Here is an 18050-nt window from a genome sequence, read left to right on the forward strand (position 1 = left end):
CCAATATGTCTGAGAAGGAGGGTTACTCTCCACTGCATTTTTCTCCAGATAATAATCCAGGAACTGGAAAGAGCTGTCTGCTCTCCAGTATGACATATGATCAGGACTTCAACTGTCTGCAAGTTGGTCAAATCTAACATACAAGAACTTCGCCCACAAGCTCAAAAGTAGCAGGATCTTCCCAACAGCCTACTCATACGAAAGGCTTCGAACGTATCCCATGTCATGACAGCAGCTATGTTATTCTTGCATATCCAGAAATGGCTTGGCAAAAGACAGCCATCCTACTGGTCGGGGAGACAAGTTAGGGCTACGCTGTCTGTAGATCATATCCAGGAAGAGGGGCCTGCATCAACTTAACAAAACATTTTATCTTCTCCAACAAGCATGGAATGTGCAAATCTAGTAAGTATACAACATATGCCATCTATATGAGAAAATAAATGAGAAAACATCATATGCCATATTTCAATTGTGTAAGAAATTCCTCTTCATTATCAACAAGTACACAAAAAAACATCCATATGAATATCCACTTGAGTCTTTAACCTTCACAGATCTTAACTGGTCTGCAGAAGGTAACTGCTGTGCCCTTCAAATCTTTGCAGATCCACACTGACAGAGGTACAAGGTGACAATGAACGGAGAACCTGAAGGACAGCAGTCAGGACTTTCCTGCCTAAACTCCATGGAGGGAGGCATAGAAGTAGCGTCCCGTTTAGCTGTTAGTTTTCATACGTCCTATAGCAAATCCAAAGACACAAAGCGGTGGGATGGTGGGATCTGTGACTGTGGAAGAAAAGATTATCTTCTACTTCGCAGAAAAGAAGGAAAAATTTGCAAATGAACGGTTGTATGACGCCATCTGCATCTAAAGATGTGAGAACAAAAGGAACACTATTACCAGAAAAAGAGTGAAATACCTCTACTTCTTCTGCAATTTGTCTAAGTAAGTATGGATATTTACCACAAGATGGTGCAAAAACATAAGAAGTCCTAACGTACCAGAAGGACACTGCTGAACATTTTCTGTTTAAAAAAAAAAAAAAAGTATGAGAATCTCCACCAGGTGTCAGCCCAGGGAAAATATGAATGACTTTTTTACTTAAGAAAACAAGTAAATACAGGCAAACTGCTTCAAAGCATAACTGTTGGTCTGAACTTTAACTACATACTTCACTGACCTAGAAAGAATACAACTCTCAACACACACTAGTTTGTTAAATATTAACCATCTACATTATATGTCTTGTTGAAAACCTTATGTCACTAGCAAAGAAGGTAAAAAATAGAAACGCCGCATTTAATAATTTAATCTAGAACACTTACCCAAGAAACGGCACCTCAGCTTTAAAAAAAAAAAAAAAACAGCAACGGCAAAGCAAACAAACCAAACCCCAAACTAAGCTTCAGTAAATTATATTACAATTATATTCAAACAATTATATTCAAAATTATTAACATAGGAAACTTCACGTTGACAGAAATTTAAATGCTTGCTTTTGCATAAAGCCTCACTTTTGGAAACAAGATTATTAAAGACATTCCCTGATGCCAAGCCGATTTTTTTTAAGTCATTTAGAAAATGGATGAGCTGCATCTTTTGAGTCTGTGCAGCGAATCCAAGGATTCACTTAAAATTATAAACCACTGTTTGAAAGACACTCAGAACAGACTCTCCTTCATCCTTGGGGCAACTTCTGCCCTCACCCCTCAGCGAGGGCGCCGGCTAATACCGGCGGCCGGGGGGCGGGGGTTACAGGCGGGCCGGCGGCGGCCCCGCTGCCTGCCTGCAACCCGCTCAGGACCGGCCGCCTCACCAACAAAAGCCTTGGGCGACATCTGTGGCCCGGAGAAAAGCCGACTGCCTTCTCCAGGCTGCCTCTGACAGAACCGTTGCTATTTTTACTGTTAACCAGGCAACCCGCGGCTGCGGGGGCGAGCCGCGCCGGCCGCTGCCGGGCCGAGGGGGCAGCGCTCGCCACCCGCCCACCCCCCCCGCGCCGCGGCTTCCGCCCCGCTCCCCGCTCCTCCCGAGGCTCCTTCCGAGGCCCCTCCGGGCCGGCCAGGCCCTGCTCAGCAGCGGGACGAGCCACTGAAGCCCTCCCGAGGAGGAGCCCGCACCTCCCCCGCCGCCGGTGTTTCCCTCCCGGCTCTTCAACGCCCATCTCAGCACCGTACTGCAGGGCCCTGTCTCGGCCAGCAAGCTCGCCAGCTAGCGGCGCAGCACAACAGCGACCGCGCACGGCAGCGAGGGGCCGCACATCGCCAGAACCCGCGACTGCAGCCGTCGGAGAAGTGGCGCATGCGCGGCGGGGTTGTTTTTCACAAAGCTGCTCTTAAAGCGAGCTGCCAGCGCACAGGCAGCCGTCTTTGTAGGGAGACCACAGTGCCGGGCAGCCGCGCCGCGCCGCCGCCAGCAGCAGCCGCCGCGGCAGCAGCGAGGGCTGGGGCTTTCCAAGCAACCCCAATGACGGGCTAGTAGGGGAGACGCCGATCCTGCCGGCAAGCTCTTTGCACGGCAGAGACGTTGATCAGTGTAAAGTGAAGATCGCATTTTATATGAGATCTTGACTTTTTTTTTTCTTACAATATATTTTTATACACTTTGTTATAAAACATGGTGCTGGGGAAGGTGAAGAGTTTGACAATAAGCTTTGACTGTCTCAATGACAGCAATGTCCCCGTCTATTCTAGCGGGGACACAGTCTCAGGAAGGGTCAATTTAGAAGTTACTGGGGAAATTAGAGTAAAATCTCTTAAAATTCATGCAAGAGGACATGCAAAAGTACGTTGGACTGAATCTAGAAATGCTGGATCCAACACTGCCTATACACAGAATTACACTGAAGAAGTAGAATATTTCAACCATAAGGACATCCTAATTGGGCACGAAAGAGGTAAGATTTTTTACTTACTAGTTCATTATATGCAGACATTTTTCTGGAAAAGGACGCATCTTTGCTTCGTCTTGCTTTATCGCTTTTTAATATGTAGCCCCTAAGATCCAATATTTCTGAAGATGAGGAAACGCAGAGTACCTTCTTGAGATTTCTGTTCCATTATATGGACGTTTACTTAATGTTAAAACTGTACTGAGATGCATCTGCAAAGTGCCTGCAAACAGGACTTTCTTAAACTACCTGCCCTTTAACGGAGCTTTTTCATAAGGATTTGCAGTTTATTAATACTGTATCTTTGGAATGTAATATTATTTTGTCACAGCGATAATGGCAAAACATTTTTTTGTGGGGAAAATAAATATCAAAAACAGAGATGCAGTACATGACTTTCCTGGAGACAGCCTATCAAATTGTGAAATATAATTAAAACATAAAACTAGACTTTTTGACACACTAGATACAGGTCTGCTTTTCAGACTGATAAGTGATGATTTTTAAAGATGGATCATTGCTGGCAGATAGAAGAGTCCCCGTGGCTTATTTTGACATATGCTATCACCACCCCACGTGTAATTTCTCCCTCTTCCTTTGCTCTAAACTACTAGTAAATTCGTAAATTACTTCCGATTTCTCTTATTAAACCTCTGTGTGGGAGACCGAGAGGTAAAGATCTGCCGAAAAGGCCAAATAAGAGTCCGCAGTTGTATAATCGGAGCATCGTTTCTAAGTTAGGGAGTTCTGGAACCTGCATTCAATGGAAACCCGGTCTGCCCAGCCCCGATAGAAACGTAAAGTGCTCTGCAAATTCCCTTATTTTGGTTATGGAAAAGGGGGTAACACATTGTGAGGGGGGGTGCGGATCTTCGGTTTGTTAATGTGTTGCTCGCATGGTTACATTGTGAAAGTATAGGGGACTCTAAGCTTGTTTTTCTGAAGTTTCCACCCTTTGTTAGAAGCGGTTCAATCCTGTTTGGGACCAGTCCTGGGGAGAGGGAGGGGGTGCTCCTTCTCCTCTCCGCAGATTGGTTACGCGCGTCAGGTGGTGGCGATGACTTAATTCCTAGCACAAGAAAATAATGTTAAAACTGGTTATGTAATTTTCCTTTTTTTTTTTAATATGCAGCATATTTACTGCAGAGATCGGTGCATGAATAGGATATTCTCCCTTCTTTTCTTAGGAAGAAATGCAATTTTCAAGGAAGTTTGACTATAGTTTGCATTGGACCTCTTGAAAGACATTTTTTGAAATGAATAGTAATGTAGGAATGAGTTTTTTAATTATGTTATCGTGGCGCAAGCCAGTATAGGTCACTAACGAGGTGGCCTGTAGCTGAAATGTTCTTTATGCTGCTGCCTGGGAGATAATTCACCCATGCGAAACTTCATTCACCTCCAGTCTGCAGCTGACAGAAACGTGCAAGCATGCATGAGCCTTCATGGCAGGGTGCATGCTTACAAGTAGGAGGGAAACCCCCTGCTTCCAACTGGCTGCTTAGGCAGCAGCAATGACTTTGCATGTGGAGTGTAGATCCAAGTGCTGACCCTGCTGGTAGGGGCTCCCTTTTGGCTGGAAAGGGAACAAAAGACTAAGGAAGAGGCAGATCTGACGCCCTCGGATACCAGGAGGGACACAGGGCTCGCACCCGGTCGGTGTGAGGAAACTTGGGCGGTTGGCGCGGGGAACGCCTACTGCTGTGCCCCCACGGCCGGGCAGCGACTGCCAGCGCCCGCCGCGCGGAGCCGACTTTCAATGACTTAGCGCGACGCCTCAACCTAGCTTGGCACTGGAGGCCACGCCCCATGCCCTCCCCGCGTCATTGGCTTGCTGAGGTTTGTTAGCCTGTTGCTAAGGCGATGCCCGCCGCTGATTGGCGGCCGCTGGGGCGCCGGGGGGAGGGGGGAAGCAGAAAGCGGCTGAGGGAGCAGGTTCCCCGGCCCGCACGCCCGCGGGGGCGGCCCCCGGCCAGCGCCGTCCGGGACCGGGGGGAGGGGGGCGCTTCGCTTCCCTTCCCTTCCACCCCCCTGCCCCCCCCCCGGTCCCCGGGGAGTTACCTCAGTTTTGGGGGGGGGCGCGCTAGTCGGGCACTGAGGAGTACCAGTTTATCTCGCTGGGAGACCGGGGGAAGGGTCTTCCGCTCACCAGTTGTTGCTGTCTCATGCGCGTCCCCCCGGCTAGGGATCCGGTCGCGGCCTCGGTGGGACCTCCCCGCCGGCAGTGCTGAAGCCGGGACGCCGCACTGCAAGGGGCCGGGGGAGGGGGCGGGGGACGAGCGCCGTCACCCTGGCCCTGCTGGCGGGGAAGGGGGCCTGCCTGGCCGCTCAGGGCTTGGCGGCTCGCAGGGCCCACGGGATACTGGGCACGGCGCCTCTCTTCTCTCGGGAAAGCCCCTCTCGGGACGGGCGGCAGCAGCAGCAACGCCCCCGCCGCCGAGGTCGGCCGGGCGGGAGCGGCCGCCGGGACACGGCGCTCTGCGGCCAGTCACGTCCCTCACTGCGCCGCCGCCCCTCCTCCCCCCCCCCCCCCGGTCCCCTGCCCGCGCGCGCCAGGCTGTCACCGTCCGCAACTGCCTCTCAGTAACGGTCATCGCGCGCTGCCGCGAGGGACGCGGAGGCCGCGCGGGTGCCGCCTCGCACGTAGCGCCGGGCGAGCCGGGTCGGGTCGGGCCGGGTCGGGCCGGCGGCGCGGCCCTGTGGTGCGAGCAGACCGGAAAGCGAGGAGCGGGCGGCGCCTCTGCCTCCCTCCTCCCCCCGACCGCCAGGCTAGGCTGCGAGCGGAGTTGCTGAGCAAATGCGGCGGGGTGTAATGTATACTGTATGTATATGAGCGGCTGGCTGGCTGGCTGGGGATCTGCTCGCGCCGGTTTAGGCCGGTCCTCTCCTGCTCCAGCCTAGCCCGTGATTGACAGCTCAGCACTTGTTTACCACAGTTCTGCTGCTGCCGCTCAGGCTCAATGGGACTGCTGAGCTGGCAGAAAGAAAGGGAAGGAAGGAAAGGAAGAAGGGAAGAAAAAACTTCTGGGCGAGGGAAAGATTATTTCTTTTAATAAATAAGCTCTCAGCTATTTAAAAAGGCGCATTGTCGTGCGCTTTGAGCATATCTTCGAGATTCTTACTTTGTGACACTACACACTGAAGATGCATTTCTGTAAATGGCATTCTAGTGTTTTTTAGGTTACTTGCCATAGGCTTGTTTCAGCATTTCTGGCGCACTAAAGAAATTGGAGCATCAGCATTTTTGTAGGACAGTGAGAACTACAAATTTTGAAATGCGCCTGTGATCCTCCGTGATGTTTCAGATTTTAAGCAATTGTTTTTTGCATAGTCTCACTGTATGTATTATTCCAATCCTTTTGTACATGAGATACTCAAATTATTTTCTCACAAGTAACTTTATATCTTGATGAAGTCAGCATTTCTATAGTGTTATGGTAATTATATTAGAAAAAGCCACAAATTTGTTGGAGCATACAGGGAATTGTGACTATAAACAAAGGTCAGTTTTCCTGTTGGCATAAGGAAAGCTTTGGGTCTTAGTTATACAAGCAAGATCCAGCTAAACTTTGAGGGTTTTTTTATAGATTAGCTCTAAACAACTTTAATTGGACAGCATGCCATCTCCTATGCTCCTGAATGTCTGGTACTTTCTCGGTGGTGAATGTCCACCTTCCTCCCCCCTGTTGGTGATTAATTTCTGGACACTGTTGCTAGGCAGAAGATAAAAGGAAACTCAATTACTAAATTTATCTTACAGAGCAAACTTCATACTCGGATCACTTAATGTTATTAGAGAGCTCTTCCCCTCCACCCCCAAGTTTTGAACTAGAAATCATGTTGGAAAACATGATTTCCATTACAGATCTTTCAGACAGAGCTTGAAATGGCAGCAGTTACAACTGTGCCAGTATTCAGCAGCAAATAATACATAAAATAAATAAGCTCTGCTTTTATGTAAGATGGATCTGGCTATGTTAACTACCTGTAAAAGTTTTGTAGCCTTACATCTAACAGTTAATACAAATGGATTGGAGATGCTTGTTTGTGGGACACCATGTTCTTAAGCATTGTAATGAGTGTATAAATCCCCTTTATTCTGAAAAATAAACCTATATAATATATTATGCTGTGTAAAATATTTACAGGTGGAATAGCATATTGGGTTTTTCCCTCCTAGATGATGACAATTCTGAAGAAGGCCTTCACACTATTCATTCAGGAAGGCATGAATATGCATTCAGCTTTGAGCTTCCACAGACGTAAGTACCCACAAGCACTACTCAGGTTGTGTGAGAGAACGCTAAGATACATACCTGCCTAAGAAAAATTCTCATTGTGGGTGGAGGGGAAACCTTTTCAATGGTTGTAGGAATTGTGCTCAGACATGCAACAGAAGAGATAATCTCATTAAACTGAAGAGGTTGCTTCTATGCTGGTAAACAGTTGGTTTTTGTTTTTTCACAAAACAGGAGCTCTTTGCTGCCCCATTGGTTACTCTCTTTTGACTAAGGTCTGTTGATTCATTGTATCTTGCAATATTTTACTCCTCCCCAAGGACTGAACTGACAAATATTTGAGTCCTGCAGAGTGGCTGAGATACCTTCTAACTGACCCAAGATTTTACTGGAGCCACGCAGACCAGAAGAACTAGTGATAAGATCACAGCTTAATTGTTTGGGCGCAGTGTGCAACAAATGTGGCAAGTTTAACAGCATTGGAACAAAAGAGGAGATTGTCCTATTTTAAATAGGATGTATGTACTCAGGCTGGCCTTTATGTAAAAAGCCAGGCTGGAAATAAGCAGATGGTTGGGTAGATGAAGCAAGGACTGTTTCCATACTTAATCCTGTTCTCCTCAGAAAGAAAGAAGAAGCAAGAGTGATAGCAGAAGTGTTAAGATCCCTCCCCCCCCCCCGCCAATGCACGCACTTGTGTGTGTGCACGCACGCACACGCACATCTGTGTCCAATGTTGCAAAGAGAAGATTTATACATAGAGGAGCTACCAACATGGAAATCGGCTGAAACATGAAAACTTAATAAAAAAGGAACAGAAAGAATCTGGAAATGGATGGAAAAAAGGGAGGAAGAGGAGCCCTTTACTGTAACAGGCAAGCTTTGAAGTCAGTAAGCTGAAAATCCTGGCAGAAAGTTATATCAAAATAGGCTAATACCTAATATTAAAACTAATAAACCATCTCTTTATTAGAGGTGCTGGCTTTAGCAGAATCTGCAGATTATGTCTTTTACAGGTCAGTTTCAAAGTGAACAGTACAGGGTTTTACAGAAGATATTACTGTAACACTTAGAGCGCTATGTATATGGAGATTTGTAGGTGTCAATTGAACACTGAGATGAAAATCTCAACTATAAGAAGCAATAAGGAAAGAGAATACTGATCTTCCCTTAGGTGTGAAGGGACACTTAAATATGAAAACAAACAGTATACACGGAGTATTTAGTTTGAGATGAAATAGATGACCAGTAAAACACCACAAGCATTGGTCAAAAAAAAATAAAGCTCTATTCAAGTGATTGGAAGGAATACTGTGAAACTAGTGTCTCATAATACTGAGAAAATGAAGGCTGGTAGTAAACACCTGAAGGCCTGATGAACAATAGTTTTGACACGGTCTACTTACCATTTTGTATCCAGACTATTTCCAAAATTCATTTAAAAGAAAAACTGTAAAGCAGCCCGGGGGGGGGGGGGGGGGAAGGCATGCTGTATTGATTTTGCCCTAAAGGATAATGGGGCAGGATGAAACATTGAAGACTGATTAGACAATCCTTTCATTTCGACTATTTACAAAAAAAGTTTCAGATCTACAGATAGAGATGTCATACATCAAAGAATCATTTTAGTAAAGTCCAAGCACAGCCAGTATTAGCTATAGAAGACAGGGAAATTTTGCAAATATCATGCTTAATTTATATGTTATGATGCATTCAGAAACATAGTACAACATAATTTCTTCTCTTATACTAAAGAAAAAAGTTATGGCAAAAAAAGTACTGTTGAGATAAGTGGAGTGTAAAGATGTTATGCATGTCCTTCGTTTTACCTTGTTGCAGGAATGCTGAAAGGTTGGAGCCCCTTTCCATGTCTTTTTTCCTCCAGCTCCCAAGAAGGACTTCCTTTGTATTTCAGAGTTGAGAGCAAAATAACTTCCTTTTTAATTAATATTTTAAGATGGCTTCATCAGGGTAGAGGGAAATGAAAAGATACTCAAAATAGCCTCTCTCTATTCAGAGCTCTAAATTGAGATGTTTAACTACCCTGCTTAAGGCAAAACGAACTTAGTTACAGCTAAAGTAAACTAGACACTGAGATACCTGCCAAATAAACAATTATTTACAAAATACAATATCTCAAACAATAATTGAATGCTGCTAATGCTAACTTGGAGTTGGTAGTTTTAAACACGTTTAAAGGGCGTGCAGCATTCTAGACTTGAAAGTGACCTCTTAAGTTTAAAGGGAATGTGTACTCTTCTGGCATTCTCTAGCACAATTCTTTCATTGATTCTTAAAATTTCTACAAAACTACTGTTGGATGAATTGGAGATGATTTTTTTTCTCCCAACTTTAATCTTGAATTTTTAGAGATACGGAAACTTTGCAAATAAGTTGCATTTAATTAAATATTTTGATGTATTGAAAATACAACTCAACATAGTACATCCTAATCTGATCAATTGTATCATTATTAGAAAGGGAGATAAAGACTTTACTCAATTTTGACCTTTGTGTCCTGCACAGACCACTTGCTACCTCATTCGAAGGCAGACATGGCAGTGTGCGCTATTGGGTGAAAGCCGAATTGCATAGGCCTTGGCTTCTACCAGTAAAATTAAAGAAGGAATTTACAGTCTTTGAACATATAGATATCAACACTCCTTCATTACTGGTAAGAATTGACAGAATTACTCATTCTTTGTTTCTGGCATACAAATAATGAAGTACAATAACCAAAACAACATCAACATCTAATTTTATCTAATATTTATTTGCTAGTTTAACTACAGCTGATCTTTTAAGCATTATATCAATTTAGCAACTCTTTAACTGCTGGTATTTTTAAAGCTAAATTATCCTGTACAGAGTTGCTTAATGTTTAACAAACATAAGATGTAAATGTGTTTGTCAATTTAAATTTATAATTAATTATAAAATCTCACTCAGGAGGAGAATTTTTATGAACTGTTCCTCTTTGATTTTAAATAAGGAATAACTTGTGGAAGGAACAGTGCAACTCAAAAATATTTCAGTGAGAGACTGCTAACTTAAAAATGCAAAGTAAAAAAAAAAAAAAAAAGAAATGTACTGCAGTGCATAATTGATAATTTCCATATGGATAACTTTCTACTGATGGGGAGAAATTATCTCAATTCTGTATAAACTTTATGAAATTTCATTTTATTAAAATCAATTTAATATCACAGCTGCTTTCAATGAGGATTTTATTTCAGTCTGGCCTAAAATCCCTTTCTTTTCCCTTTGTCAAATTCTAATCTATGAGGGGAAAAAAAAAACTTTAAAACAAAGTCCATTGAAATAGGTTTCTTGTGTGTATGGGTGAAAAATCAGACTTGCAAAGGGACCTTGGCCTTGCACAAACTCCATTAAAATCAAAGGACTCCCATTTGACTTTAATGGGCTTTGGATCAAGCCCTTAATCCTCATCTCATGTGAAATAACAAAGTCTGTTTAATATAGATGAGACTAAGTGAGGAAATAGTAGGAGTCAAGATTACAGTAGGTTGGGTTAGTTACTTTGTTTCTGAAATGTAGTGTAATGGAAAGTGGAAAGATGTTCTAATTTACTGATAATTCAATGAAAAGTTCTGCCAACAGTATGTTAGGATGTGTAGGCTATAAAGCATTTTATTTTAAGTATTAAAAACTGTTTGAAGTATGATTATAGTATGGAGGATCCAATGGGTAGGAGAAAAAGCAATGTTAATGCACAAGTGGAATTAGGACAAACTCTTTATCTGCATAATGCCACTTAAATTGCTTGAGATTTTTTTTTTTCTTATGAAGAGAACTAGTTTTGTTTCTAAAAATATATAATTACATTATGAAAATGATTATTTTTGTGTTTATTAAAATAGCTGACAAGTTTCACTGAACTCTTGATTTAATGGGCGATTTTATTCTTTCTTTGCAGTCACCCCAAGCAGGCACAAAAGAAAAGACGCTCTGTTGTTGGTTTTGTACCTCAGGCCCAATATCCTTAAGTGCCAAAATTGAAAGGAAGGGCTACACCCCAGGTACGTAACAGAAGTAATTATAGGAAATGTTTTTCCTTCCCTTTTAAAACTACAGTTTGTACTTACAGGTTTTATATAAATGAAATATTATGGCTATTTTTACCATTTTGATTCACATTCAGCAATCGCTTCAGAATACTGTAAAGTAAAACAGACAGCACTAGTTCCGTCTCCAGATTGCTGAAAGACTTCTGCTTCTGTTAGACTTGAACATTTTTGATTTAGATGAGTTAATGGTGATCTTGCTCTCATCAGCATCAGTGAATGTTTTTCCAGGTAGAGCAGTGATAGAAAGGTCTAGTGCATTTTAACAGTATATAAGAATATGACAGTTTGCTTAAGCAGCCTTTTAAATGCAAAGAGAATTTGAAATTCTGTTTTGTTTCAGGTGAATCAATTCAGATCTTTGCTGAGATTGAAAACTGCTCTTCCCGTATGGTGGTGCCAAAGGCAGCCATTTACCAAACGCAGGCATTCTATGCCAAAGGGAAAATGAAGGAAGTCAAACAGCTTGTTGCCAACCTGCGTGGGGAGTCCCTGTCTTCTGGCAAAACAGAAACCTGGAATGGCAAAGTGTTGAAAATTCCACCTGTTTCCCCTTCGATCCTTGACTGTAGTATAATCCGTGTGGAGTATTCACTAATGGTATGTTGGATGGTCTGTTTCATTCTCAAGCATGAGTAATCTCCCTCATTCCATAGAAATTCCTAACAAACAAAAGTGTTTTTTGCTAATTAGTGACAAAAGAAATACATGTCCTAGTATTAGTGTCCTGAGAGGAGATCTGTAAGTGAATTTGGTTCAAATCATGTAAGTTCTCAAAATAACTGCATGTTAGCCAAGCAAACATGTCATGAGTAGACCGCATTTCTGTGCGAGGCCTCACGTTAAGAATCTCAAGCTTCCACTAACTCTGGAAGCTTATAACTCCATAGAAGCATAGGCCCTAAAAGAGACAATTAGAAACAAGTTCCTCATAGAAATTTCCATTGGAAAAAACATCAGTCTAATAATTATAAGCTGCTAACACAAACCCATGTTTCCTTCTGTTTTTATCTTTCTTCAGGTGTATGTTGATATTCCAGGAGCCATGGATTTATTCCTTAACTTACCACTGGTCATTGGTACCATTCCTCTACACCCGTTTGGTAGCAGAACATCAAGTGTGAGCAGCCAGTGTAGCATGAACATGAATTGGCTTGGTCTGACGCTGCCTGAAAGACCAGAAGGTAACTTGACGATACAAATCCCAAGCAGTTTGCTATTCTGTTTAGATTTTTGTTTGTTTTATTCATTGCTGTCTTGCTAACAGAACCACATTCTGTCCTGTCATGATAAAGCCCACAGAAAGTCCTTTGTGGGTGTTCCCTTACCACCCGTTTGTTTTATGTAGAGGAACAGAGTTTCCTCCCTCATTGCCTTTCTCTCTGCCTAGGAAAGGCAAGGAAATCCAACTGCCTTGAAACTTGGCATAAGTGAAGGCACAGAATGCTGTTGTATCTGTGTAGAATTTCATTACTTTCACCTCCAGTATCCCAGTTGCATCCTAGCTTATAAGGCATTACAGTCCGTAATATTAGCAGTTTCTGGGGTCTCCCACCAGCCTTTGTAGCCAAGGCTTTCTGAAAAGATAGTATAATTCTTTTCTATGGAATATCTCCCCCCAAAGGAGGGAACTATAACTCCTTCCCTCTGCTTTCACATATCTAATGAACATATAATTTTTTTTAAGTACAAATCCTAGACTCTGCAGTCCTCTGGATTCCAGAAATTTCAATGTCCTGTCATTGCTCTCTGTACAGGAAAGGCAGCATCCTTGGTATACTTAATTTAAGGGGATAATTAAGCCACAATACACAGTGGTCAGTTGGTTTCTGAACAGAAGCTTAATCTTAGGAAGAAAATGAAATTGCCTAGCTCACTTCTGTGTTCAACAATTAAAGTCACTAAACTGTTTTACCTACCTGCAGGTGCCTTTTACAATGATTAAAGTTTAATATTTATCATGTTATATATTTTGACATGCATAAGAACTTGTTGTTCGAACTGCGTGTACCTTTTCCCTTCAGCACCTCCTAGCTATGCAGAAGTGGTCACAGAGGAACAGAGACAGTCCAGCCTTGCACCCATAGCTGCTTGTGATGATTTTGAGAGAGCGCTTCAAGGACCATTATTTGCATACATCCAGGAGTTTCGTTTTCTGCCTCCACCCCTCTATTCAGAAGTAGGTACATCGGATGGCATATGATGATTAATTTATTGTTTGTCTGAATTCTCTCTTGTGGAATACATTTAGGAAGATACTTCTCCTAAAATTAGGAGAAACTGCTAAAAGTGAGGAACAGGAAACAAGCTGCCTTCCCCACCCCCCACCCCTGACACACACCCTTTAGCAAGATGCAGATGAATGAATCATCAAGAGTTTTTTCCATGTCTTTCATAGCATGGGTTACACTCACTTATTTTTTTACATGACCTCTGCCTTATATCTGAAAGGTGCTCTGTCAAGTGCCTTTGCAGGCCTAGAAGTCAATTTTTCTTGGCAGCACTGCTTAGAAACTTCCAGAAAGCATTAAAGTGTTGTGGTTTTTTTGTTTGTTATTCCCCCTCCTTTTCTCTCCATAAAACATAAACATACTCTTTTAGATAAGACAAACACTTTTCAATAAAGCAGTGGTATAGAACAAAAGAGAAATACTGTGCCCTTTGGCTAAATTTTGTCTGAATTCTCCCACTTTAAGCAAACAGTATCATGTGGTGTAATTTCCCCTTCCTCCTTGAAATACTAATGCTACAATGTGGACAGAGAGAGGGGAATTCTTTGTGTACTAGAATCCCTTAGGGCTCTGCTATAGCTTAACTCTGAAGTACAGCTCTTTGGTTCTTTTCATTTTAGGTGCTCTAAGTATTTAATTAAATTGTTATTAGTTTAAAAAATGCTTCCTTCTAAATTTTAAACAACTTCAACAACAACAAAAAAATACATAAAGTTAATTGATACAATGTTGCCTAAAAGATGGGCTGCACACTTAAAACTTGTTTTACCATCCAGTCTGTGAGACCTAAGCTAGCAGGTTATTCCTCTTCTTCCTTTGAGGAAAGGAAGAGGAGAAAGGTCTAGGAACACATGAGCTTTTGAAACCTCGTAGGATATTGATGACTAACTATTTTAAGAGTAGAATTATATTTTACTGATAGTTTTCTGCCCTTTTTTTTTTTTTCAGGCAAAACTTCTCAATTTCTCAAATCAATTAAATGTTTCTTAGATGACACTTTTTAGTGATACATGTGTCATCTTGTAGACATCAGATAAGTCAAAAGCCTTGTGGAAGTAAAGCAAATTTTCTTTTATGCTTGGTATTAGTTCTTTGTGCTTATTCTTAAGTTATTGTAAATCTGTGTTTAAAATTTTCCATTTAATTTACTTAACATGCTTCTGTTAATTTTATCCAAAGCTTTGTTTCAGTGACCAGAGGTTTATCAATTACTTCAATAACCTTTGAATCAGGAATACCATATATCATTGTAATTTGCTTAAACACGTGGATTCTGATTTATCTCTAGCAGTTGATTCTAAAATATCTCTTCTTTTTTTCTTCCCCCTCCTGCCTTTTGGTTAGATTGATCCAAACCCAGATCAGCCCACAGATGACAGACCATCTTGCCCCTCTCGTTGAAGGAGTCCATAATAAGCTGACTTGATATGGGTTTTGAATCGTATCTGCCGTGTTGAAGTTCAAGGCATCATAGTGGAGACACACTTTCAAAGGTAGTGGTATTGCTCTTGCCTGTATGGTGAACAAATGAAAACAACCTGTGATCATGCTTAGAAGCCTACAGCAACATCATAGGACTGCTCCACATGCTTGAAGACCTGAGCTTTCCCCTCCCCCCCCTTAAATACTGGCACATACTAGGAGCAGCCTTACTAGCCTACAGTCTTGTGTGTCAAAACACTCACCACGTAAGAGAGGGATGGCTTCCTATTATGATTTAAAAATTTGCACATGCTCATTGCTTACGTTGTGCGGTTCAGTGTCACTACAGCTTTTTCTCATTTATGCCTGACTGTTGTTACCCCCTCTTACTTGTTCGTGGTCCGCACAACAAGGAGCAAAAGAAAGCTTTGACAAAAAAACAACAGCAACAGACTTTGACAAATGCACTGACTTTTTTTTTTTTTTTTAATTTAATGTAGCCTGGACTTTACCTGCATATGCACATGCTCAGAATTGTCCTAATAGGCTGATCATGTATCACCTCTTCAGCTTGGATCCTATTGTGGATTTATTTACAAACATCAAATGCCTTCAAGCCAATCCTTCTTGCTGTATGTTTTGCAGCCTACTGTAGTAGATAAGCAACAGATATGTGGGGGTGGGGGTAGAGGGGAGATAACAGAAAGAAACTAATAAGAGACTCTGTCAGGATTGTATACCTTCTTGATTTCTTTTAAGAATTTGTTGCCTTTCTACTATTATCGCAAAGCAACATTTTGTTACAGACTGCCTAAAAATCACTTAATCTCAGGTGAACTCATCACTTGCCAAACTGTTGGAATGCTATTTGTTTTGTTATGTTGCACTGTTGAGTTACTTTTTTTTTGTTTTGTGTTTATGTTCTGTTTTTGTTCTTTACTTGAGAGGGGGATCTGGAATAGGGACATACACAAAAGTTACAAAACCCACCTTTGTTCCCTTCTTAACTTCCTCCATCACGAAAAAGAGATGGTCAAGTTGTGAAGCTTTAAAAAAAGAAAAAAAAAAAGGCACAAGTGAAAGCAGCACCAGCAGCCACTGGCAAAGAGTCAAAAGAATTTTAAAAGGAAGTAGTCATATACTGCCCAGGACTCATGGGCAGAGAGATTTCTCAACTAGTAGGGATGGGAAGGGAAAGTAAATTTATTTTTTTACATAGTTACCTAATCACCAAAAAGTCTATACCTTTATATAAGGAGTCTCTAGTAGAAAGTATATTTCAGACTACAAGAAGAGCTTGGACTATAGTAAAAGATAGCTCAGTTTGTGCACTTTGTATTATCTTCAGGGTTTATGATACTGTAAAAATACTAAGACTAGAAGTATAATGAAACTGGGCTAGAATATCAGTGTTACCAGCTGTACTCAAGTATTAGTTAACTGAGAATTACTTTGATGATTGCATCTCCTGTGGTACTCTCAAAAGCTTTAAAACAAAAATCCCAACAACTTCAAACATACATTCAAACAAAACACAAGAAATAGTTCTCAGCCGCTGAGTGCAACACAAGAAATAGTTCTCAGCGGCTGAGTGCATGACAAAGACGGAGGTGAAGAAAGAGAAATGGTGTGATGGAGCCATTAGATCTGGTAATACAAATACCAGCACTTAACATGCTAGAACCCTGTGAAAGTCAACTGTTCTTTTCGGGAATCATGTAACACAGACTACTGACAAAGGGACACGCTTCTGGTGTTGACGACTTAAAGTGAGATCTAATCCATCATGTATCTCCGTGTGCAATAAAACAGCTCAGAAGGGAGGGGGAGAGGGAAAGCTGGTGTTTCTGCATGGTGCTTATTTTTACAAAAATTGCCTTGTTTTTAAGGCTTCATAAAATGACAAAATAGGCTTTTCCATAAGTGGCCTTTATGAGAACATGAAAGATATTTCATGTTTCAAAAATGATGACAGGGTGAAAAAAAGTATAAATAAGAGTCGCGTTTTAAGTGATTCAGTTAAAAGGTTTCGGCTTTGATAAGCAAGAATACTGGATAATAAGGAAATGGGGTGATGTCTTACATTATTAGGCCATTTTGTGAATGTCCCTTCCCTTTACCCTCTCTAACCAGACAAAAAATTTTAAGCTGATGGGATCGTTGGCATAAAAGGGCATTTGGTGGTTTTACTTTTTTTTTCTTTCTTTTTTGTTGTTTTAACAGACTAGGGAACAATTGCTGATATACATAGCATTAAACTACTTATCACAGCATAATGGAGAATTACATGTGAAGCAGGATTGACCAATATTGTAGTAATTGGCATTGCATCACAGCCTTTGAGATCAGAGTGAAAAATCTAAAATTTTACCAAATAAAGACTTTCCATTTAAACTATTTTGCTAGTTGGTTAGAGGCATTACGCTTCTTCCACAAATATTGGTCAATTCTCAACATTGTAAGACATGAGGTTCACAGTTGTAGCCCAGTATTTGATATAGAATCCTGATCTGAATTAGGGAAAAAATAAGTAAAATCCAAACATTAGAAAACAAAGTGCAATATTAAATGTTTGCTTTATAGATTATATTCTATGGCTGTTTGTACTTCTTTTCTCTTTTTTTTTTTGTTTTTAGTTTTGGTGCTGAATATGTCCTTGTAGACTCTGTTTCAAGAAAACAATATGTGGAAAACAATTTAATTTTTCCTATTGCTCTTCCTTGTGGAAAATAAACTCTTTTTTAAAAAAATGCTTTTAAATGCTTTCAGTGTAAGCCATAGAATTTCTGCGACTCAAATCTTTTATTTACTACATGTCTAGGTATTAAATATTGGTTCTAAGGATAAAATTACTATAGGAATACATATACTAAGTATGCGTCAAACTGCATCGACAGGAACTATTTCTGGAACTATAAGACTGATGAAGCACAACAGCTAAGTTTCATCACCCTCAGTTCCTTTTTCTAAATATCAGTGACCTCTCAGGGTTAGGTCCCAGAAGGGAAACTACAGTACAATTTCCTATATTGCAAAATGCCAATAATTTATAGGATATGAATACCTTCCCAGGACACTTAAGTTTATATTATCACTGAAATTGTAGTGACCAGTTCTAGTTGCTTAGTACTTTCCACTACAAATGGTTGGGGTTTGGGGAGGGGAGGGAGTCCATTTTAG

General features: G+C 41.4%; 1 protein-coding gene across 2 annotated transcripts; it reads left to right on the forward strand.

The window, feature by feature from the left end:
* The first annotated feature begins 1415 nt into the window (after nucleotides 1-1415).
* Nucleotides 1416-17644, forward strand: LOC138064390 (arrestin domain-containing protein 3). 2 transcript variants are annotated; one of them, XM_068926642.1, is made up of 8 exons: nucleotides 1416-2900; nucleotides 7075-7156; nucleotides 9659-9806; nucleotides 11070-11172; nucleotides 11561-11817; nucleotides 12239-12401; nucleotides 13242-13396; nucleotides 14793-17644. In XM_068926642.1, exons 1-8 carry the CDS (start codon nucleotides 2621-2623, stop codon nucleotides 14847-14849), a joined length of 1245 nt encoding a protein of 414 aa, XP_068782743.1. In that variant the 5' UTR covers nucleotides 1416-2620; the 3' UTR covers nucleotides 14850-17644. The 2 variants fall into 2 exon arrangements, 1 of the variants encoding a protein (XP_068782743.1); XR_011137628.1 differs by having other exon boundaries at nucleotides 2341-2900; nucleotides 13204-13396.
* The last annotated feature ends 406 nt before the right edge of the window (nucleotides 17645-18050 follow it).

The sequence above is a fragment of the Struthio camelus genome, chromosome Z (assembly GCF_040807025.1).
Source record: "Struthio camelus isolate bStrCam1 chromosome Z, bStrCam1.hap1, whole genome shotgun sequence".
Taxonomy (NCBI): domain Eukaryota; kingdom Metazoa; phylum Chordata; class Aves; order Struthioniformes; family Struthionidae; genus Struthio; species Struthio camelus.